Source organism: Psittacula echo (assembly GCF_963264785.1).
Source record: "Psittacula echo genome assembly, chromosome: 28".
Taxonomy (NCBI): domain Eukaryota; kingdom Metazoa; phylum Chordata; class Aves; order Psittaciformes; family Psittacidae; genus Psittacula; species Psittacula echo.
The window spans coordinates 2,310,099-2,326,185 of NC_137763.1; the positions used below are offsets into that span (position 1 = coordinate 2,310,099).

The window sequence follows — 16,087 nt, forward strand, 5'->3', positions numbered from 1 at the left end:
TAGCCCCGCCCCTCCCGCCTTAGCCCCGCCCCTCCCGCCTTGGCCCCGCCCCGGGCCATGTCGGACTCGGTGCTGCTGCTGCGGCGGGTGCGGGAGCGCAGCGGCGGGGCAGGGGAGGCGGCCCCGGCCGGGCCCGTGGGGGGCCCCGGGCTGGTGCCATCGCCCCGCCGCAAGCGGGGCCGTCGCCGCCGGTTCTACCCCGAGCACCGGGTGTACCGGGCGCGCTGCTCCTTCCTGGACCTGAGCGAGGAGCAGGTGCTGCGGCGGTACCGGCTGGACAAAGCCGCCATCGCCGGGCTGTGCCGTGAGCTGGGCGCCGACCTGGAGAGCCTGACGGGCCGCAGCCACGCGCTGCCGGTGGCCGTCAAGGTGACATCCGCCCTCACCTTCCTGGCGTCCGGCTCCTTCCAGACGGCCACGCGCGACAGCACCGGCATCAGCCAGTCGGCCATGTCCAACTGCCTGGCGCAGTTCCTGGAGGCCCTGCAGCGGCGGGCGGCGCGGTACATCACCTTCCCGACACCGGTGCACACCGGCACGGCCGCCGGCGCCTTCCCCGGGGTGCTGGGCCTGGTGGGCAGCATGCACGTGGCGCTGCGGGCTCCCTCCGAGAACGAGCCCGCGTACCGCAACGCCGGCAACTACCACTCCATGAACATGCAGGTGGTGTGCGACGCCTCCGGCACCATCACCAACGTCGTGGCCAAATTCCCTGGTTCTTGCCCCAACGCCGCCGTCCTGGAGAATTCGGCCTTGGCTCGCTTGCTGGAGGGGGCTCGGCCTGACGGTGCCTGGCTGCTGGGTGAGGTGTGGGGCAGGGGGTTGGTCTGGGGGGGTTTGGGGAGCTGGGGGATGCCAGAGGGTCTAGGGGTGACCAGAAGGTCTCAGGGATGATCTGGGCTCTGCAGGTGACTGGGGGGCAGACCCCTAAGTTTGGGGGAGCCCTATGGGTCTGGGGACCACCAGAGGGTTTTCTCTCTGAGAGAGACCTGAGTGTCTGGGGGTGACCTGAGGGTCTGGGTGCAACTCTGAGACCCCGAGAACCCCCAAACCCCAGCGGGTACCTGCATGTCCCGCAGCCCCTCACCCCCATCACCCCCCTGACCCCCGTGTCCCCCCCGCAGGTGACCGGAGCTACCCGCTGAAGCCGTGGCTGATGACACCGATCGCCGCGCCCCGCGGCGCGGCCGAGGAGCGCTACAACGCCCTGCACCACCAGGCGCTGGCGGCGCTGCGCCGGACGCTGGCGCTGCTGCGGCTGCGGTTCCGCTGCCTGGACAAGGGCAGGGGCTGCCTGCAATACGCGCCCCAGAAAGTCTGCCAGATCTTCCTAGCTTGTTGTATCCTGCACAACATCGCCCTGCGCAGGCACATGCCCCTGGAGCTGCCCGAGGGGAGCCCCCCCCCCGAAACCGAGCCCGAGCTCCCGATGCCGGCGCCCCCAGGGCACATCTCCAGCGAGGCCCGGGCCGTGCGGGCTCGCATCGTGCAGCAGGTCAAGGACGGGCTCGGTTGAGCCCCCCCCGGTAAGAGCTGGGGGGGCTCTGTCCCTCTTGGGGACACCTGACCCTGGCCTTGTGTTGGCCACTGGGTTGGGGGATGTGAGGGGGGGGCAGCCCCTGCATGGGGACGTCTCCAGCCCCTGCTAGGAGAGGGGTGTCCCCCCCTTTCGGTGTGAGGGGTGTCCCCATTCTTTGCAAGGATGGGGTTTCCCCTGTTTGCGATGAGGGGTGTCCCCCCATTCCCTACAAGGACCAAGAGGAGCATCCCCTTTCTCCCCCTTTGCTGTGGGGAGGGTCCCCCCATTCCCTATAACATGGGGCTCCCCTGTTTTGCTATAAGGGGGGGTCCCCTCTACCTACAAGAAGGGGGTCTCCCTATTTGCTGTGAGGGGGATCCTTTGTCCCCTACAAGGACAAAGAGGGGGGTCCCTGCCCCTCCAGGAGCTGCTTTGCCCCCTGTTCAGCTCTGACCTCTCCCCCCCCCCCCATTTCACACTCGTTTTGGGGTGAATAAACGTATTTTTGCAGCAGTTGTGCCTGGACTGGGGGTGCTGGGACCCCCCCAGAAGAGGGGGACACCCCACATCACCCCCTCCTGTGCTTTATTGACACCCCGGCACTTCAGCACCAGCCTCTCGTGCTCTGGGATGCCCAGCGTGGCCCGGTGCAGGCGGCTCTGCAGCTGCTCCAGCTCCACCGGTGCCTGGCCCGGCAGCACCGGCTTCCACAGCCCCTTCTCGTCCAGCTCCACCAACGCTGGTTCCCGCAGCCCCTTCCCTTACGGCTCCATTGATGCCGGTACCGGCTCCCGGTGCGGCTCCGTGGCTCCCGCCGGCCTCTCCTCACCGCGCAGCTGGGAAATGAAGCGGAGAAAGTCGGAGCCGGTGGCGAACTCGAGGTCATCACCGAAGCCGAGCCCGGGCCGCTGCCGCCGCCGGGGGTCCCTGGGCTGTGGGGCCTCCCTGCCGGTGCCCCCCGGGGGCAGCAGATCCGCGGCGGCCGCTGCCGGTTCAACCGGAGCCTCCTGCTGGAACCGCAGGAAGGGCCCTGCTCGGCTCCCGCACGCCGAGCGGGTCGGGCCCGGGGTCCCCGCCGATGTCCCAGCCCAGCGCCGGCTGCAGCCGCAGGGGCACCTCACTGCTGATGCCGTGGCCCGGTGCCGCTTGTGGCCAGGTCGTGCTGGGCCGCAGCGTTCGGGGCCCCCCTCGCCGCGGCGGGAGCCGGCGGCCGCCGCTCGCTCTCCTCCGCTGCTCCGGGTCCGGGTCCGGGGGGGGTTCGGCAGCCGCTGGGTCCCGGTGGGGCACCGGGGAGAGGCGTCGGGGGGCAGCGGCAGCGCTCGGGGCTCCGGGTGGAGGGAGCCGCTTGCTGCGGGGGTCCCTGCGCTGGCGGAGGGGTGCGCGTCAGCGCCCCAAAAGCGCTCTGCACCCCCCTATGGGGACCCCTTCGCTCGTGTCCCCCCCGGGACGCCCAAGCCCCCCCGGTCCCGGTGAGGCCCTGCCGCGCTGTTGCCATGGCGACCACACGCCGGAAGTGGTGCTAGCGACGAATCGCTCCCCCCGTCAAGGAACCCACTTCCGGTCCCCCGCCATGGCGGTCCGGGCGCCCCAGCGGCCTCGCGAGCGGTTCCGGGAGCAGAGTCCGCGGCCATGGCGGAACCGGGAGCGAGCGGGAGCAGCTGCCGGGTCAGAGCCGCTCCGGGGGCGCGGGGCTGGGGCGAAGGATCCCGGGAGCCGGGTTTGGGGGAGCAGCGTCCGGGCCACGAGGGATTGGGGCTGCAGAGCCCCGGTTACCGGAGCTTTGGGGGTGCAGAGCCTCTTGCGCAGCGGTTTTAGGGGTGCAGCGCCCCGGTTACAGCAGTTTTGGGGGTGCAGAGCCCCTTGCAGCGCAGTTTAGGGGCTGCAGGACCTCTTGCACGGCAGTTTTGGGGGTGCAGGACCCCTTTCAGAGCAGCTTTAGGGGTGCAGAACCCCGGTTACAGCAGTTCAGGGGGTGCAAAGTCCCGGTTGCTCGGTTTTGGGGGTGCAGAGCCTCTTGCGCAGCACTTTTAGGGATGCAGAGCCCCGGTTACAGTAGTTTTGGGGGTGCAGAGCCCCTTGCAGCGCAGTTTAGGGGGTGCAGGACCCCTTGCACAGCAGTTTTAGGTGTGCAGAGCCCCGGTTACAGCAGCTTAGGGGATGCAGGACCCCTTTCAGGGTAGTTTTGGGGGCGAAGGACCCCTTTAAGAGCAGTTTTAGGGGTGCAGGGCCCCTCGCAGGGCAGTTCAGGGGTGTAGAGCCCCCGCCCGGATGCTGACCCCCGTCCCGCAGCTGGAGTTCGCGGTGCAGATGCGGTGCCAGAGCTGTGCAGACGCCGTGCGGGCAGCGCTGGAGGGAGCCCCCGGTGAGCCCCCGCTCCCCCATCTCCGTGCGGGTCCGTCCCCCCCTCCCCGAGCCGGGCTCCCCCCCATCACCCGGTGCCCCCCGCAGGCGTGCGGCTGCTGGAGCTGCGACCGGAGGCGCAGTCGGTGCTGGTGGAGACCACGGTGGCTGCGGAGCGGGTGCGGGAGCTGCTGGAGCGCTCGGGGCGCCGCGCGGTGCTGAAGGGAATGGGGGGCTCTGAGACCGGTGAGTGCGGGTTCGGGTGTTGGAGGGGGGCACGGGGGGGGGGGGGGGGTGTGTTTGGGCGCTGATGTTTCCCCTCGCAGCGAGCCTGGGGGCGGCGGTGGCCGCGCTCTCCGGCCCCGGCGCCGTGCGGGGTCTGGTGCGGTTCCTGCAGGTCTCCCCCACGCGGTGCCTGGTGGACGGAGCCGTCGATGGGCTCCCGCCGGGCCCCCACGGGCTCCACGTCCATGAATTCGGGGACCTCTCGCAGGCCTGTGACAGGTACGGCAGCGGTTGGGGGGCACACGGGAACCCCCCCCCCCCGGGGCTCACCCCGTGTCTCCCCTCTTTGCAGCTGCGGGGGGCACTTTAACCCCGATGAGGAGCACCACGGGGGACCCCAGGACCAGCACCGGGTGAGGCAGCGGCCGTGGGGTTGTGGGGGGCTCCTGGACACCCCCCTGAGCCCCCGTAATTCCACCCCTTGCCCCACTGCAGCATGCTGGGGACCTGGGGAACATCTGGGCTGATGCTGAGGGCAGAGCCAGCTTCCGCATGGAGGATTCACGCCTGAAGGTGAGGCTGGGACCCCCGGCCATGGTGGGGATCCGCACTGCGCCCCATGGCTGTGTATGGGCTCTGACCCCAGTTCTATGGCTGGGGGGGGGAGGGTGTTGGGCTGTGCCCCACGGCTGTGGGGAGTGGGTCCAGTCCCGTCCCTACGGCTCGGGGGGGTCCTGCCAGGTCTGGGACATCATCGGGCGCTCGGTGGTGGTGGACGCGGGCGAGGACGACCTGGGCCGAGGCTCCCACCCGCTCTCCCGGGTGACGGGGAACTCGGGGCCGGGGTAAGTGCTCTGGGGGGGGCGGGGGGAGTGTCCGGGGGGGTGCTCACGCCCTCCCCTCCCGTGACCCCCGTTTACCCCCCCAGGCTGGCCTGCGGCGTCGTGGCCCGCGCAGCGGGGCTCTTCCAGAACCCCAAGCGGGTCTGCTCCTGCGACGGCCTCACCCTCTGGGAGGAGCGGGACCGGGCCACAGGGACCCCCGGCCCCACGGCAGCCCCCAGCCCCACGGCAGCCCCCAGCCCCACGGCAGCCCCCAGCCCTGCGGCGGCCCCGGCCCCCCACCTCTAGGAGCAGCCCCGGGCCATCAATAAACGCTCCCTGGCTCTGCAGGCTCCGAGGATTTGGGGGGGGCCGGGGGTGCTCGTCCCCGTGGCTTTCGGTGCCGCGCACTCCGCGGCCCCTTTAAGAGGGGGCGTGGCCAAAGCGGGCGGGGGTCCCGGGGGCGTGGCTTGTAGGGCGTGCAGAAGGGCGGGAGGACGCTTGCGGGGGGTGGTGGTTGCGCATGCGCAGTACTGAAGGCGCGCAGCCTTTGCGCAGGCGCAGTGCGCGCCCGTGCGTCCCGCTCGGTGCTGAGGAGAAGCCGCCATTTTGTGCGGCTGCCGCTCGGTTCCGCTCCGCTCGGCCGCCGCCATGCGCCCCGGCGTGAAGCTCTTCGTGGGCAACGTCCCCGAGGAGGCGACGGCGGAGGAGCTGAGCGAGCTCTTCGCCGGCACCGCCGGGCCCGTGCTCGGTATCGCCCTCATGAAGCAGTTCGCGTTCGTGCACCTCCGTGATGAGGCGGCGGCGGCCCGCGCCATCTCCCAGCTCAACGGGCACCAGCTGCACGGCCGCCGCATCGTGGTGGAGCCGTCCCGGCCCCGGCCCACCAACACTTGCAAGATCTTCGTGGGGAACGTGTCTGCCGCCTGCACCAGCGGCGAGCTGCGCTCGCTCTTCCAGCAGTACGGCACCGTGGTCGAGTGCGACGTGGTGAAAGGTACCGGACCCGCCGCCGCGGACGGGGCTCCGCACATCCAGCCTGGTTCGCCCCCCCTGGGGCAGCCCTCGCCGCTGGCTCGCCGCTCTCCTCCGTGTTCGGAGCCGCTCCGGCCCCGCTCTCGGCTCGGGTGACCCGTGTTCCGTCTGCCCCCTCCCTAACCCGGCCCCGGCGCGATCTGGCGGCGGCGCCACGCACGGAGCAGGGGGCGGGGGCCTCCCGCCGACCCCTCCGGCCCCAGCCGGAGCCGGGCGAGCCCCTGTGGGCTGCCCACGTCCGATTCCTGTCCCATTAAACCCCCCCCGGTGCGCTCGCTCCAGCCAGGCCGCGGCCTCCATCATCGCCTCCCAGGCGGGGTTGACCCCCTGCCCGCTGCCGCCTCCACGGCTGTTCCCGGCGCAGCTTCACCTCCACAAACACGCTCCCACGTGGAGCAGTCGCTTTCCCATCCGCAGAGGTGGGAGAGCCAAAGCACACAGGGAACATGCTGTGAAACCGCGGGTCCGGCCCCCCCCAGCACCAAGTGCTCGGGGGCAGCCCCGTGGCACAGAGACACCCCCGAGGTCCCTGTCCCCGCCGGCTCCTCCTCGCGGGAGGTGATGTTGTTGCCTCTGCTCTCTCGTCCCAGGTCACAGCTTCCCAACGGAGCTCATGAGAAACTGCCCCAAACCGGGGCCAACAGTTTCTGGCACCCCTTGGCCAGTGGCTGATTCGTGGGGTTCCCCCAGAGAGGGCTGGGGGTGGAGGGAGAAGACGTCCTCCTCCTGATGCTGCTGGAGCGGGATACGTGGATGTGGGATGGGAGCCAGCGAGGGGCGGGATGGCAAAGAGGAGCAGAGGGGGACGTGCAGGAGGTGGGGGAAGCGGTGCTGATGTTTAGCCAGAGTTTGAGGTACCAGGATGGGGTTTGCTGCGCTCCCGTGGTTGGGCTGCCCTGGCTGAGCCATACGGCAGCCTTCTGGCCATACGCTGTCACCGGTGGTGCCGGTTATGGTGACCCCTGGCCCATGGCTGCAGGGGGGACGCTCTTCAGCCCCGTGCCGGCCTCTAGGACCCGTCGTGCCACAGGGACACCCCCCGGCTGCGGCGGTGGCATCTGAGCCCCAACCCCATGGGCCTGGTGTGGGCACAGTGCAGTGGTGAGAGCTGTGCCAGTGGGTGGGCAGAGGGGGATCTGCTGTACCGCCGCAGACCCGGCACAGCCGCTCCGGGTCCTGCTTCTCCCACTCCTGCCTCGCTTTCCATCTCCTTTCACCACCTCTCTGCTTCCGGGCCATGTTGTGCCGCTCGCCCCGGGGTGCAGTGCTGCAGGCTGTGCTCCGGTGCTCCCCTCTCCTTCATCCCCTGCCTCTCTTCTCCCACTGTCTTTCTCCTGCCAGAGACTCGATGTTTCAGTGGGCAGGGGCCCCCTCTGGCTTTTCTCCACTTACTGCCAGGACTGCCTGGCTGAGCCCCTGGGGCTCTTGGTGCCCATGTGCTGAAGATGGATAGGGAGGAGCTGTGGTGCCACAGGGCAGGGTGCTGAGCTGTGGGGGTGCAGGTGAAAACGGGGGGAAATAGAGCAAACCAGAGCCGTGCCAGGGTGTTCAGGGGCCGCTGGGCGGGAGGCTGGGTGCGTTAGGCTGTGCCCAGATTCATTGTGGGGTGGAAGCAAATAAAGGTGGTTCTGTCTCTGCTGCCTGAGCAGTAGAGCAGGGCCGGCAGAGCCCGTCCCAGTGCCTGTCCCGCCGCTGCTGAGCCACCATGGCCCCCGTGAGGCTCCTTAAGCATTCAACCCTGTAACAAATTGTCTTTTCTCCCCCCCTCACTGATAATCCTCTGTCTGCTGCTTTATCAGACTATGCATTTGTTCACATGGAGAACGAAGCAGATGCAAAGGTTGCCATCGAAAACCTTAACGGGAAGGAGGTGAAGGGGCGCAGAGTGAACGTGGAACTCTCCACCAACGTCCAGAAGAAGGGCGCAGGCCAGGCCCTGCCGCCCGCCCTCGGCCTCGACAAGACCAAGAGGATCGGCCTGGAATACCGAGAGAAGTTCCAGCCCAAGATTGAGGGCTTCGACCAGCAGCGCCGGGTGGCCGATGCTGCCTTCCCCTCGGCCGCCAATGCCGGCTATGCTGCCGCCTCCTCCCTGTACGATTACCAGCAGCGCTTCGGCACTGGCGGCGCCGCCAAGTACGAGGCCTTCGAGGCGCAGGCCAGGCCCGTCTCCCCCTCCTACTTTGGGAGAGACCGCAGCCCACTCCGGCGCTCCCCGACCCGCGCTGGCTACGCAGCGGTGACGCTCCCCATGACAGCACAGCCTGCGACTTACCGCGCCCAGCCCTCGGCCTCGCTGGGGGCTACGTACCGCGCCCAGCCCTCGGCCTCCCTCGGCGTGGCCTATCGCCCGCAGCCCACCACCGGCCAGGCTGCTTCCTACCGCAGCCAGCCCTCTGCCTCGCTGGGCAATGCCTACCGCTCCCAGCCTTCCATCTCCATCGGCGCCTCTGGTGCGCAGCCCACCGCCAACTCCCTCGGCTCCTACGGTGCCCAGGCCCCTGCCTCCTACGGCGCGCAGCCTGCCGCCTCCCAGCTCTCTGGCTACGGTGTCCAGTCCGCCACCATTGTCTCCTCGTACGGGGCGCAGGCTGCCTCCGGCTACCCCACTTCCTACAGCGCCCAGGCTGCCACCGCTGTTGCCTACGGTGCCCCAGCAGCTGCTGGCCCCACTGCCTCCTATGGTGTCCAGGCTGTGGCCACGCATGTGGCCTCCTACAGCACCCAGCCTGCTGCTGGCTACGGCACGCAGCCCATAGACGGCCACGCTGCCGCCTACGGTGCACAGCCCGGGGCCACACTCTCTGCCTCCTATGGTGTGCAGGCCGTGGCCACACACATCACCTCCTATGGTGCCCAGGCGGTGGCCAGTCACGCCGCTGCTGCCTACCAGCCTGTGCCCGGCCACTCAGTCTCATACGGCGCCCAACCAGCACCCGCGCTCTCGGCCCCCTATGGTGCTCAGCCTGTTGCCGGTCACTCTGCCGCCTATGGTGCCCAGCCCACCGCCAACCTGCCCTCCTCCTATGGCAGCCAGTCTGCTGTCACCGCACTCTCAGCCACCTACGGTGCCCAGGCAGGCTCCTCACTGGCAGCTTATGGCAGCCAGGCCATCAACGCCTCCTACAAGGCGCAGGCATCAGCCCCACTGACGGCTGCGTACCGGCCGCAGCCCTCTGGCTCGATGGCGGCGTCCTACCCGGCGCAGCAGCCCTCCTCCGCCTCGCTGGCGGCTGCCTACCGAGCCCAACCGGGCAGCGCCTACGACGGGCCAAGCCAGCTGGGGCAGCCCGCAGCTTCCTACCTGGGCCTGTCACAGGCCGCCATCGCACCGCCATACGAGCGCACCCGCCTCTCTCCACCTCGCAGCGCCGCCTACGACGACCCATACAAAAAATCCTCCGCTATGGCTAAAAGGTACGGCGCCGGGCCGGGCACCGGGTGGCCAAGAAGCGTGCTCTGTGCCACCCCGGTGGGTGTCAGTGCCCAGCTCGGGGCTTAGTGTCAGCTCCGGCGTGTGGAAGGGTGGGTGCTGTGTGCCAGGGTGGTGGGGATGGGGCTTCGTCCGGGGCGGTAGAGCCGGCGGTGGGGCTTCCTGCAGCGTCTGATCTGTGTCCAGTGCCAGCCTGGCAGTGTCGCGCTGCTGCGGTGTGTCCCTGTGTGGGACGCGATGGCCACTGGTGGTGGATTTGGGCGCTTTGCCCTTCATTCACCACGTGTCTCTTCTCTTGAGCAGGTACGGCTCCGAGCGCCGTCTCTCTGACCTCTCAGATTACCGGCGCTTAGCAGACTCGCCGCTCGCGTACCGCCGCTCGCCAACAAAGTCCCCGCTGGATTACCGCCGCCTCCCGGAAGCGCACCCCGATTACGCCCGGTACTCGGGCACTTACGGCGATTACCTGCCGGCCGCCCGCGTCCACTCAGGCTACCAGCGCCGCCTCTGAGGCGCTGACAGCAGGCAGGCTGCGTGCGCCGTGGCACGGTTCGGGTCTGGCTCTCGCCCCCAGGGGCAGGACGGTTCTTTTTTAGCTGCTTTTTCCTTTCTCTTTTTTGGAGTTGTTTTAGAAGGATCCATGCGTACGGTTGGAAAGCGGGTGCTGGGTGCCAGGCACGCGGTTCACCGTCCCCTCCCACCGTAGCGTGGTAGCGCCGTCTTTTGCGGTCTCAGCTGTTGGCACCGGTTATAACCCAAGCAGTCATTGCCACAGAGCAGAGCCCACACTCTTTTATACCACGAGTTCCCCCTTTTGGGGTTCATTCTCCCTTTGGCAGCGTCAGTCCGTGGCAGGGTGCTGGCTCAGCGCAGCACCGAGGTTTTGTATGACTGTAAATAAACGTTGGGCTCTTCACCGTTTCCCAACTGCCTCCCGTTTGGTTCTTTCCCTCCCTCAGTGCTTCAGGGGCACCAGCAACGCCATCGGTGAGGGGTTTATAACACCGGCACTGGCTCCATCCACCTCCGAGAACCGGGCTTTGTGCGGTGCTGTGCAGTAAGTGCCAGAGCTGCTGGCAGACTCAGCGCAATTGGTGTTTTGGCAGCAGCAGGAAGCGCTGTGGCATTGCTGATGGCATTGCTGGACTATGCCACAGCGCACACACATTGGTGCCTGGTGCCTTTTTTTGGGTGAGAAAAACCGGTTTTAGGAGGCGAGACTGAGTCAGTGAAGCAGGGTCTGTGTTTGCTCTGGTTGTGTGTGCGTGGCACCGTGCCCTGACTGTTCCTGTCACCACAACGGTATCAACAATGCCTTTGTCTCTGCCCCTGTGCCGGGGCAGTCCCGGTTGTGCCGTGGGGGGGCTCAGTAACCCCAATGGGAACGAGTTGCACAGAAGGGACTAACGCTTCTCCCCTCCTTTTCCAGGGCAGGTGCCAGGAGACGCGCACCCGGTGACGGAGGAGCCGGCGGGTGAGCACACAAAGGAAATGAGGTGGAGTGACCCTGGAAGCGGCGGGTGACAAGGGGCTCCCAACGGGCCAGGATGTCAATGAAGGCAGGATCCTGGGTCTAAGCAAGCACCGACAGATGGGGGAGCAGTGCAACAACGAGCCCCTTTAGGGCACTAGTGAGGTTAATTCACAGGTAGCTGCAGAGGTGCTGCCTGGCAGAGGAGGAGGAAGCACAGCGGGGTGCAAGGGTGCAGCTGCCCTGCATAGGGGCACTGGGATGAGAGCCAGGGGGTCACCAAAACCCAGCCCCTGCTTGCTAGTAGGGCAATGTGTGGGGCTGGGGTCCCCTTTGGGGGGGCTGGGGTCCTCCCCAGGCTCATTGCCCCTTCGTTTGCAGCACATACCCCAGGGGGACCCCGGCTGGGAGCTCCTCAGTGGAGGCAGGGCCACAGGCAGCACCAGTAAGTCCAGGAGGTTGCGAGCTGGTGTAAGTGGGGGGGAATCAAGGCCAGAGAAATAACGGGGCCTGGAGCCAGGGGATTTGTTAAAAACTGGAGTTTATTTTACCGGGCAGTGGGGCTGGGGGACGCTAAGTGCCGCGGGATGAGCTCCACGCACAAGGCTGGCCCTCCCATGCCGGCGTGGCGCGGCGGCCTCAGTCAGCTGCGGCATTTGGGACTGAAAAGCTACGAGTGGATTATTCACCCTCTTAAAAAATAAAGAAAAAAATAGAAATAATAATAATAATAATCAAGGAGGCTCCGGCGAGGGCTCCGCGCGGGCGGCAAAGCAAAGCAAAGCTGGCGCTGCGGGTACGGCTACGGCTACACTCGCTCAACCACCTGAGCCTAGACCAGCTAGGGGGGGGACAGGGGCCCCCGAACTACCTGAAAAGCAAATTCTGACCACAAAAACGGAAAAGCTGGGCTGGGGGGGACACGAGAAGGAAGGGGCTCAAACTACTCCTGACCAAGCTGGGAAGAAGCTGAGCGTCCGTTAGGAACCGACTCATTGGCTGAGCCTGGCTGGAAGCCTGGCGCAGCCCGAGACGCGCGGTGCCGATGCGGTGTGCGACGGGAACCCGACGTCCAGCCGCAAATATCTTACCTGAAAAGAGAAAAGCAGAGTTGGCGCAGGCGCCGGGATGGTGCCGGGGACCGGGCCGAGCCCCGGCGCGGCTTCCTGAGACACAGCGGAGTCCTGGCGTGGCGCCGGGGGCTGCTGGGCTGCGCTGGGATCGTGGCCATCCTGGGAGGACCCGTGCCAGGGCAGTAACCCGGCCAGTGGAGGCTTTCACCAGGGAGATCCCAGGAGCACCGCCCCGGACAGGAGCAATTCCCAGGGAATAGGTGTGGCAGCCACGGCACACAGGGCTGGCAGCTCTGTGGGAACCCCCCACCCCACGGTGGCTGTGCCAGCACGGCACACAGCCTCAGCACTGGCTGCGGAGGAGACTACAAGCAGCGGGAGCCACGAGGGAGAGCAGCCCACCGGGACTGACCAGCTCCACCAGCAGCACCGATGGCCGCAGCACATCCTCACCGGGCAGAGCATCCAGAGCCAGCAACTCGGCTTTAACGCCCGGCAAGCCCTGGCCCTGCTTCACCGCAGCCGTTCATCCCGGCTCGCATAGAGGCACAGACGCTCGACCAGCACAACCAGTGCCTGGGGGGGCCGCAGCCCCCCCATTATCTGCAGCAGCCGGGGTTCCCCCTCCCGCCGCACGGCAGCCGTGCGAACACGCTCACCTCCGGCTCAAAAGGCAGAGTACCGCGCCCGGTCCGCGTACGGGTCCCGCCCGAACCGCTGCAGGTCGTAGAGGGAGGCCCGGGCCACCGAGGAGACCGGCGACAGCTGCCCACGCTCGTACGTGTACGCCTCTCCGACGGTGGTGGCCGCGGCGGCCGTGCGGCGCAGGGGGCTTCTATCCCGGGTGTAATAGGTGGAGGAGGCGGCCGCCGCGGCGGCGGTAGCAGCGGCGGCAACGGCGGCCGCCGCGCTTGGGGTCGGCAGCAGAGCTCTATCGTACGCGTCTAAGGTGGTGGGGATGCGACTGGCCATGGCTGTGGTGGCGGCCATGGCCGAGGACTGGACCTGGGAGTACTGGGCGTACTGGGAGTACTGGGCCATGGTCTGCTCCGCGTAGGCGTCGTACGCAGAGGCCGTGGCGTAGGAGCGGACGCGGTAGCGCTTGTAGTAGTCGGCCATCCCGCCGTACGCCTCATCGTAATACACGGTCTCCCCATAGCCCGCGGTGTAGGGAGTGCGCACGGCTCCGTACTGCTCGTTATAGGCCTCGGCAAAGTCCGCCACTTGCCCCGGGCGATCTACCGGGCACTCCTTAGACCAGTGCCCTTCCTTCCCGCAGCGGTAGCAGCCGCTCTTGTCTCCCATCCCGGGCGCCGTCCGCAGCCGGCTGGTGGACAACTGCACGCGCATCCGCTTGCCTTGAGGAGAGAGACGCGAGAGGGAAGCCATCAGTGAGGCCGCACCAAGAGGCTACTCACAACCACCGGCACCAGCGGGACGGGACTGGCCGCAGCCCAACCCTCGCGCAGCCTCCGATGGCGCTGGGCACCGCGGCAGGGAGCAACCCGGCGCAGGAGGAGCCCACAATGGGCTCGAGCGGGACCTGGCCACCGACCACCTGACTTACCAGGAGAACACCAGCGAGACCAAGCATTGCCCACGCCAGGCTAAGCCAGGCCGGGCTCTGGTGACTCCACCAGCCGACAACTACCCCAATACAAAGCCCAAGACAGCTTTTTGCCAGCACCCGACAGTGCTGCCACGGCAGCCTGGGATGAGCCCGCGGTACCAACAGCCCCTTACAAGCTTCCCGCCGGAAAACGCTCCCGCCATAGGCGGGAAGACGTATACAACACGGGACAACCCCGGAGCACGGCACGAGGCAAGCCAAGCGCAGCCGCGGCACTTGCTGCTCCCACGGATGCCACCGCGGCCAGGGAAGCTCCGGATGCAGCTGCACCATCCCGGTGGGAGAGGGAACAGGGGCAGCGGGGTTTGCCAGAACCCCCGCCTGAAGCACCGGACACCTCCCTGACGCCCCGGCCGGCCGGAGACCACGCTCGCCACGAGCTTGAATCCGGACGCTCAGCCCCGGCGCTGCGTCCGCGGCTGCCAGCGAAAGCTCCCGCGCCGGGACAGCGAGAGCCCGAGCGAGCGATGCCGCGTGCCGCCGGCACCGGGGCCGCGGCCGGCGCGGGATCGGGCGCCTCCGCTCACCCTCTTACCAGGCAGGGCAAGGCTACGAGGGCGGGCGGCAGCCTGGCTTCACGCCGCGCCGTCGGCACAAGAGTTGGGACTTCGCCGTCGGGATCCTCCTGCGGGGCGGCCGTGCTGGGTTAAGTCAGAGATGGGTCAGTCCCGTCCTCCCCCAGCCCCGAACGCCCCTGCCCTCGCTCCGGCACCGCGCCGGGAACGGCCTCCTTGTGCCCTGTGCGGCACAATGGGAGATGGGATGTGGAAAAGAGAGCAAAAACCAAACTAAGCCCCCCCGTTTGCACTTAATTGCAGTGAGGGGAAAGGCGGGCGAGCCCGGTGGGGCCACCTGAGGCCTCACCCATGGTGCTGCTGCTGCTGCAACCCCAACCTGCGCAGCCGGAGCTGGAAGAGGGAGCGAAAACATCTAACGGGAATACCGGGAATGCTCCGAGCCCCCTCCCCGGCACGGATCACCTTGGAACTCGGTGTTGTCCAGCCCGCGGATGGCCTCCACCGCGTCCTCCGCCCGCTCCATGTGCACGAAGGCGTAATCCTTGACGATGTCGCACTCGATGACGGGGCCGTACTCCTCGAACTTGGCCCGCAGCTCCAGGTTGGTGCAGGCGGGGCTGATGTTGCCCACATGCAGCTTGGTGGAGGCCTTGCTCTTGTTCTTGCTGGCCTCCACGTTGATGCAGACGCCGTGCAGCTTGTGGTGGTGCAGGTTCCGGATGGCGTCCTCGGCCGCCGTCTTGTCCTCGATGTGCACGAAGCCGTAGTTCTTGATGATGTCGCACTCCAGCACCTTCCCGTACTGCTCGAACAGGGAGCGGATCTCCTGCTCCGTCGCCTCCCGCGGCAGGTTCCCGATGAACAGCTTCACCATCTCGAACAGCCTGGACCGGGCCGGGGCGGGGGGGGCCGGTCAGTGCCGCGCTGTGTGCGAACCCCGACACCCGCCTTGTGCCGTACGGGGGGCGGCCCTGACCCACATCCCTGCACCCCTGCAGGGCAGAGCCCCCAAACCCTGCACCCCCCATGCCTGTGCCCCAAAAACCTCCTAAAACACCCCAAAACACTGCACTCCCCCCGTTAGGCTTTTGTGCCCCCCGCAACCCCCCCGGGGCTCAGCCCCGCTCCTCACCGGGCCTTTGTCTCCCGAACCCCCCCACCCCCAAAGCCTCCGCTCTCCCCAGCGGCCCAGCCCATGCGGCCCCACGGCAGCGCTGCCGGTCCCGGCCCCCCCCCATGGCCCCCTCCATCCCCAAACCCCCCCCCAGCTCCCTCCTCCCCCCGGTACCGGCGCCGCCGCGGCCCCGCCCCCACCTGCGCCCCGTCCGCCGCGCGGTGCTCACAAAATGGCGGCGGAGCGGCCCGGCTCGGGCTCCTCCCACTGCGCTCCCATTGGGCAGCTCCGCTGCCCTTCAGGCGCTAGGCCCGCCCCTCAGAGCAGCCGGAGCCAATCACGGGCGAAGAGGGGCGGGGCGTCGGAGCAGTCCATTGAGGACTCCGCGGGGGGAGGTGCCGCGGTGACCCGCGGACACCCCGGATCCCATCCGGTCCCAAACCCTCCCATCCCATCCCATGCCCACCCCGTTTCCAATCCCAGCCCAGTCTCATTCTATCCATGGTCGAATCCCATTCTCATCCCCATTCCATCCTCATCCCTTCCCCGCCCATCTCCATCGCATTCTAATCCCATCGCCATCCCATCCTATCCCATGTCAATCCTGTCCCCCTACTATCCATATCCCAATCCCATTCTTAATATAACCCCATCCCCATTCCAATCCTATCCCTATCCTATCCATACCTCATTTCTATTCTCAACGCATCTCATCCACATTCCATTCCCATCCCACCCCAATCATAATCCAGTAGTCATCCCATCCTATCCCCATCCCACTTCTGTCCCCATATCCCACGCCCGTTCTCAGCTCATGCCACCCCCATTCCCATCCTGTTCCCATCCTATCCCCGTCCCATCCCCATCCCATCCCAGCACGCTCAGCACCTGCCCGGTCTCTGCAGTCT

General features: G+C 67.5%; 4 protein-coding genes across 10 annotated transcripts; 3 read left to right on the forward strand and 1 right to left on the reverse strand.

The window, feature by feature from the left end:
- The first annotated feature begins 9 nt into the window (after positions 1-9).
- LOC308230757 (putative nuclease HARBI1) lies at positions 10-1,981 on the forward strand. Its single transcript, XM_080635680.1, has 2 exons — positions 10-802; positions 1,125-1,981. The coding sequence occupies exons 1-2, from the start codon at positions 58-60 to the stop codon at positions 1,514-1,516; spliced, it is 1,137 nt and encodes a 378-aa protein (XP_080491806.1). The 5' UTR covers positions 10-57; the 3' UTR covers positions 1,517-1,981.
- A 1,036-nt stretch (positions 1,982-3,017) lies between these two features.
- On the forward strand, positions 3,018-5,332 carry CCS (copper chaperone for superoxide dismutase). Its single transcript, XM_080635687.1, has 8 exons — positions 3,018-3,184; positions 3,809-3,881; positions 3,968-4,105; positions 4,186-4,363; positions 4,437-4,497; positions 4,580-4,657; positions 4,826-4,929; positions 5,013-5,332. Exons 1-8 carry the CDS (start codon positions 3,149-3,151, stop codon positions 5,212-5,214), a joined length of 870 nt encoding a protein of 289 aa, XP_080491813.1. The 5' UTR covers positions 3,018-3,148; the 3' UTR covers positions 5,215-5,332.
- A 26-nt stretch (positions 5,333-5,358) lies between these two features.
- Positions 5,359-10,776, forward strand: RBM14 (RNA binding motif protein 14). Its single transcript, XM_080635676.1, is given in 4 exon segments — positions 5,359-5,545; positions 5,548-5,902; positions 7,740-9,357; positions 9,677-10,776. Coding segments are annotated over 4 exon segments (2,298 nt in total). The 5' UTR covers positions 5,359-5,428; the 3' UTR covers positions 9,885-10,776.
- A 130-nt stretch (positions 10,777-10,906) lies between these two features.
- Positions 10,907-15,437, reverse strand: LOC308230758 (RNA-binding protein 4B-like). 7 transcript variants are annotated; one of them, XR_013958570.1, is made up of 4 exons: positions 15,380-15,437; positions 14,528-14,949; positions 11,936-13,275; positions 10,907-11,536 (listed from the first exon to the last, which is right to left on the reverse strand). XR_013958570.1 is itself a non-coding variant. In XM_080635683.1 (4 exons), the coding sequence occupies exons 2-3, from the start codon at positions 14,937-14,939 to the stop codon at positions 12,584-12,586; spliced, it is 1,104 nt and encodes a 367-aa protein (XP_080491809.1). In that variant the 5' UTR covers positions 14,940-14,949; positions 15,380-15,437; the 3' UTR covers positions 10,907-11,536; positions 12,577-12,583. The 7 variants fall into 7 exon arrangements, 6 of the variants coding, with proteins under 6 accessions (XP_080491809.1, XP_080491807.1, XP_080491808.1 ...); XM_080635683.1 differs by having other exon boundaries at positions 12,577-13,275; XM_080635681.1 differs by having other exon boundaries at positions 10,907-11,935; positions 12,577-13,275.
- Positions 15,438-16,087: the final 650 nt, after the last annotated feature.

What these genes read in the sequence shown, in the direction of transcription:
- LOC308230757 (XM_080635680.1), top strand. Translation starts at nt 58, where the DNA reads ATGTCGGACTCGGTGCTGCTGCTGCGGCGGGTGCGGGAGCGCAGCGGC. An exon ending in TGACGGTGCCTGGCTGCTGG is followed by an intron (nt 803 to 1,124) that starts GTGAGGTGTGGG and finishes TCCCCCCCGCAG; the next exon opens with GTGACCGGAGCTACCCGCTG.
- LOC308230758 (XM_080635683.1), bottom strand. Translation starts at nt 14,939, where the DNA reads ATGGTGAAGCTGTTCATCGGGAACCTGCCGCGGGAGGCGACGGAGCAG. An exon ending in GGACAACACCGAGTTCCAAG is followed by an intron (nt 13,276 to 14,527) that starts GTGATCCGTGCC and finishes TCTCTCCTCAAG; the next exon opens with GCAAGCGGATGCGCGTGCAG.
- CCS (XM_080635687.1), top strand. Translation starts at nt 3,149, where the DNA reads ATGGCGGAACCGGGAGCGAGCGGGAGCAGCTGCCGG. An exon ending in AATGGGGGGCTCTGAGACCG is followed by an intron (nt 4,106 to 4,185) that starts GTGAGTGCGGGT and finishes TTCCCCTCGCAG; the next exon opens with CGAGCCTGGGGGCGGCGGTG. An exon ending in ACGGGGAACTCGGGGCCGGG is followed by an intron (nt 4,930 to 5,012) that starts GTAAGTGCTCTG and finishes TTACCCCCCCAG; the next exon opens with GCTGGCCTGCGGCGTCGTGG.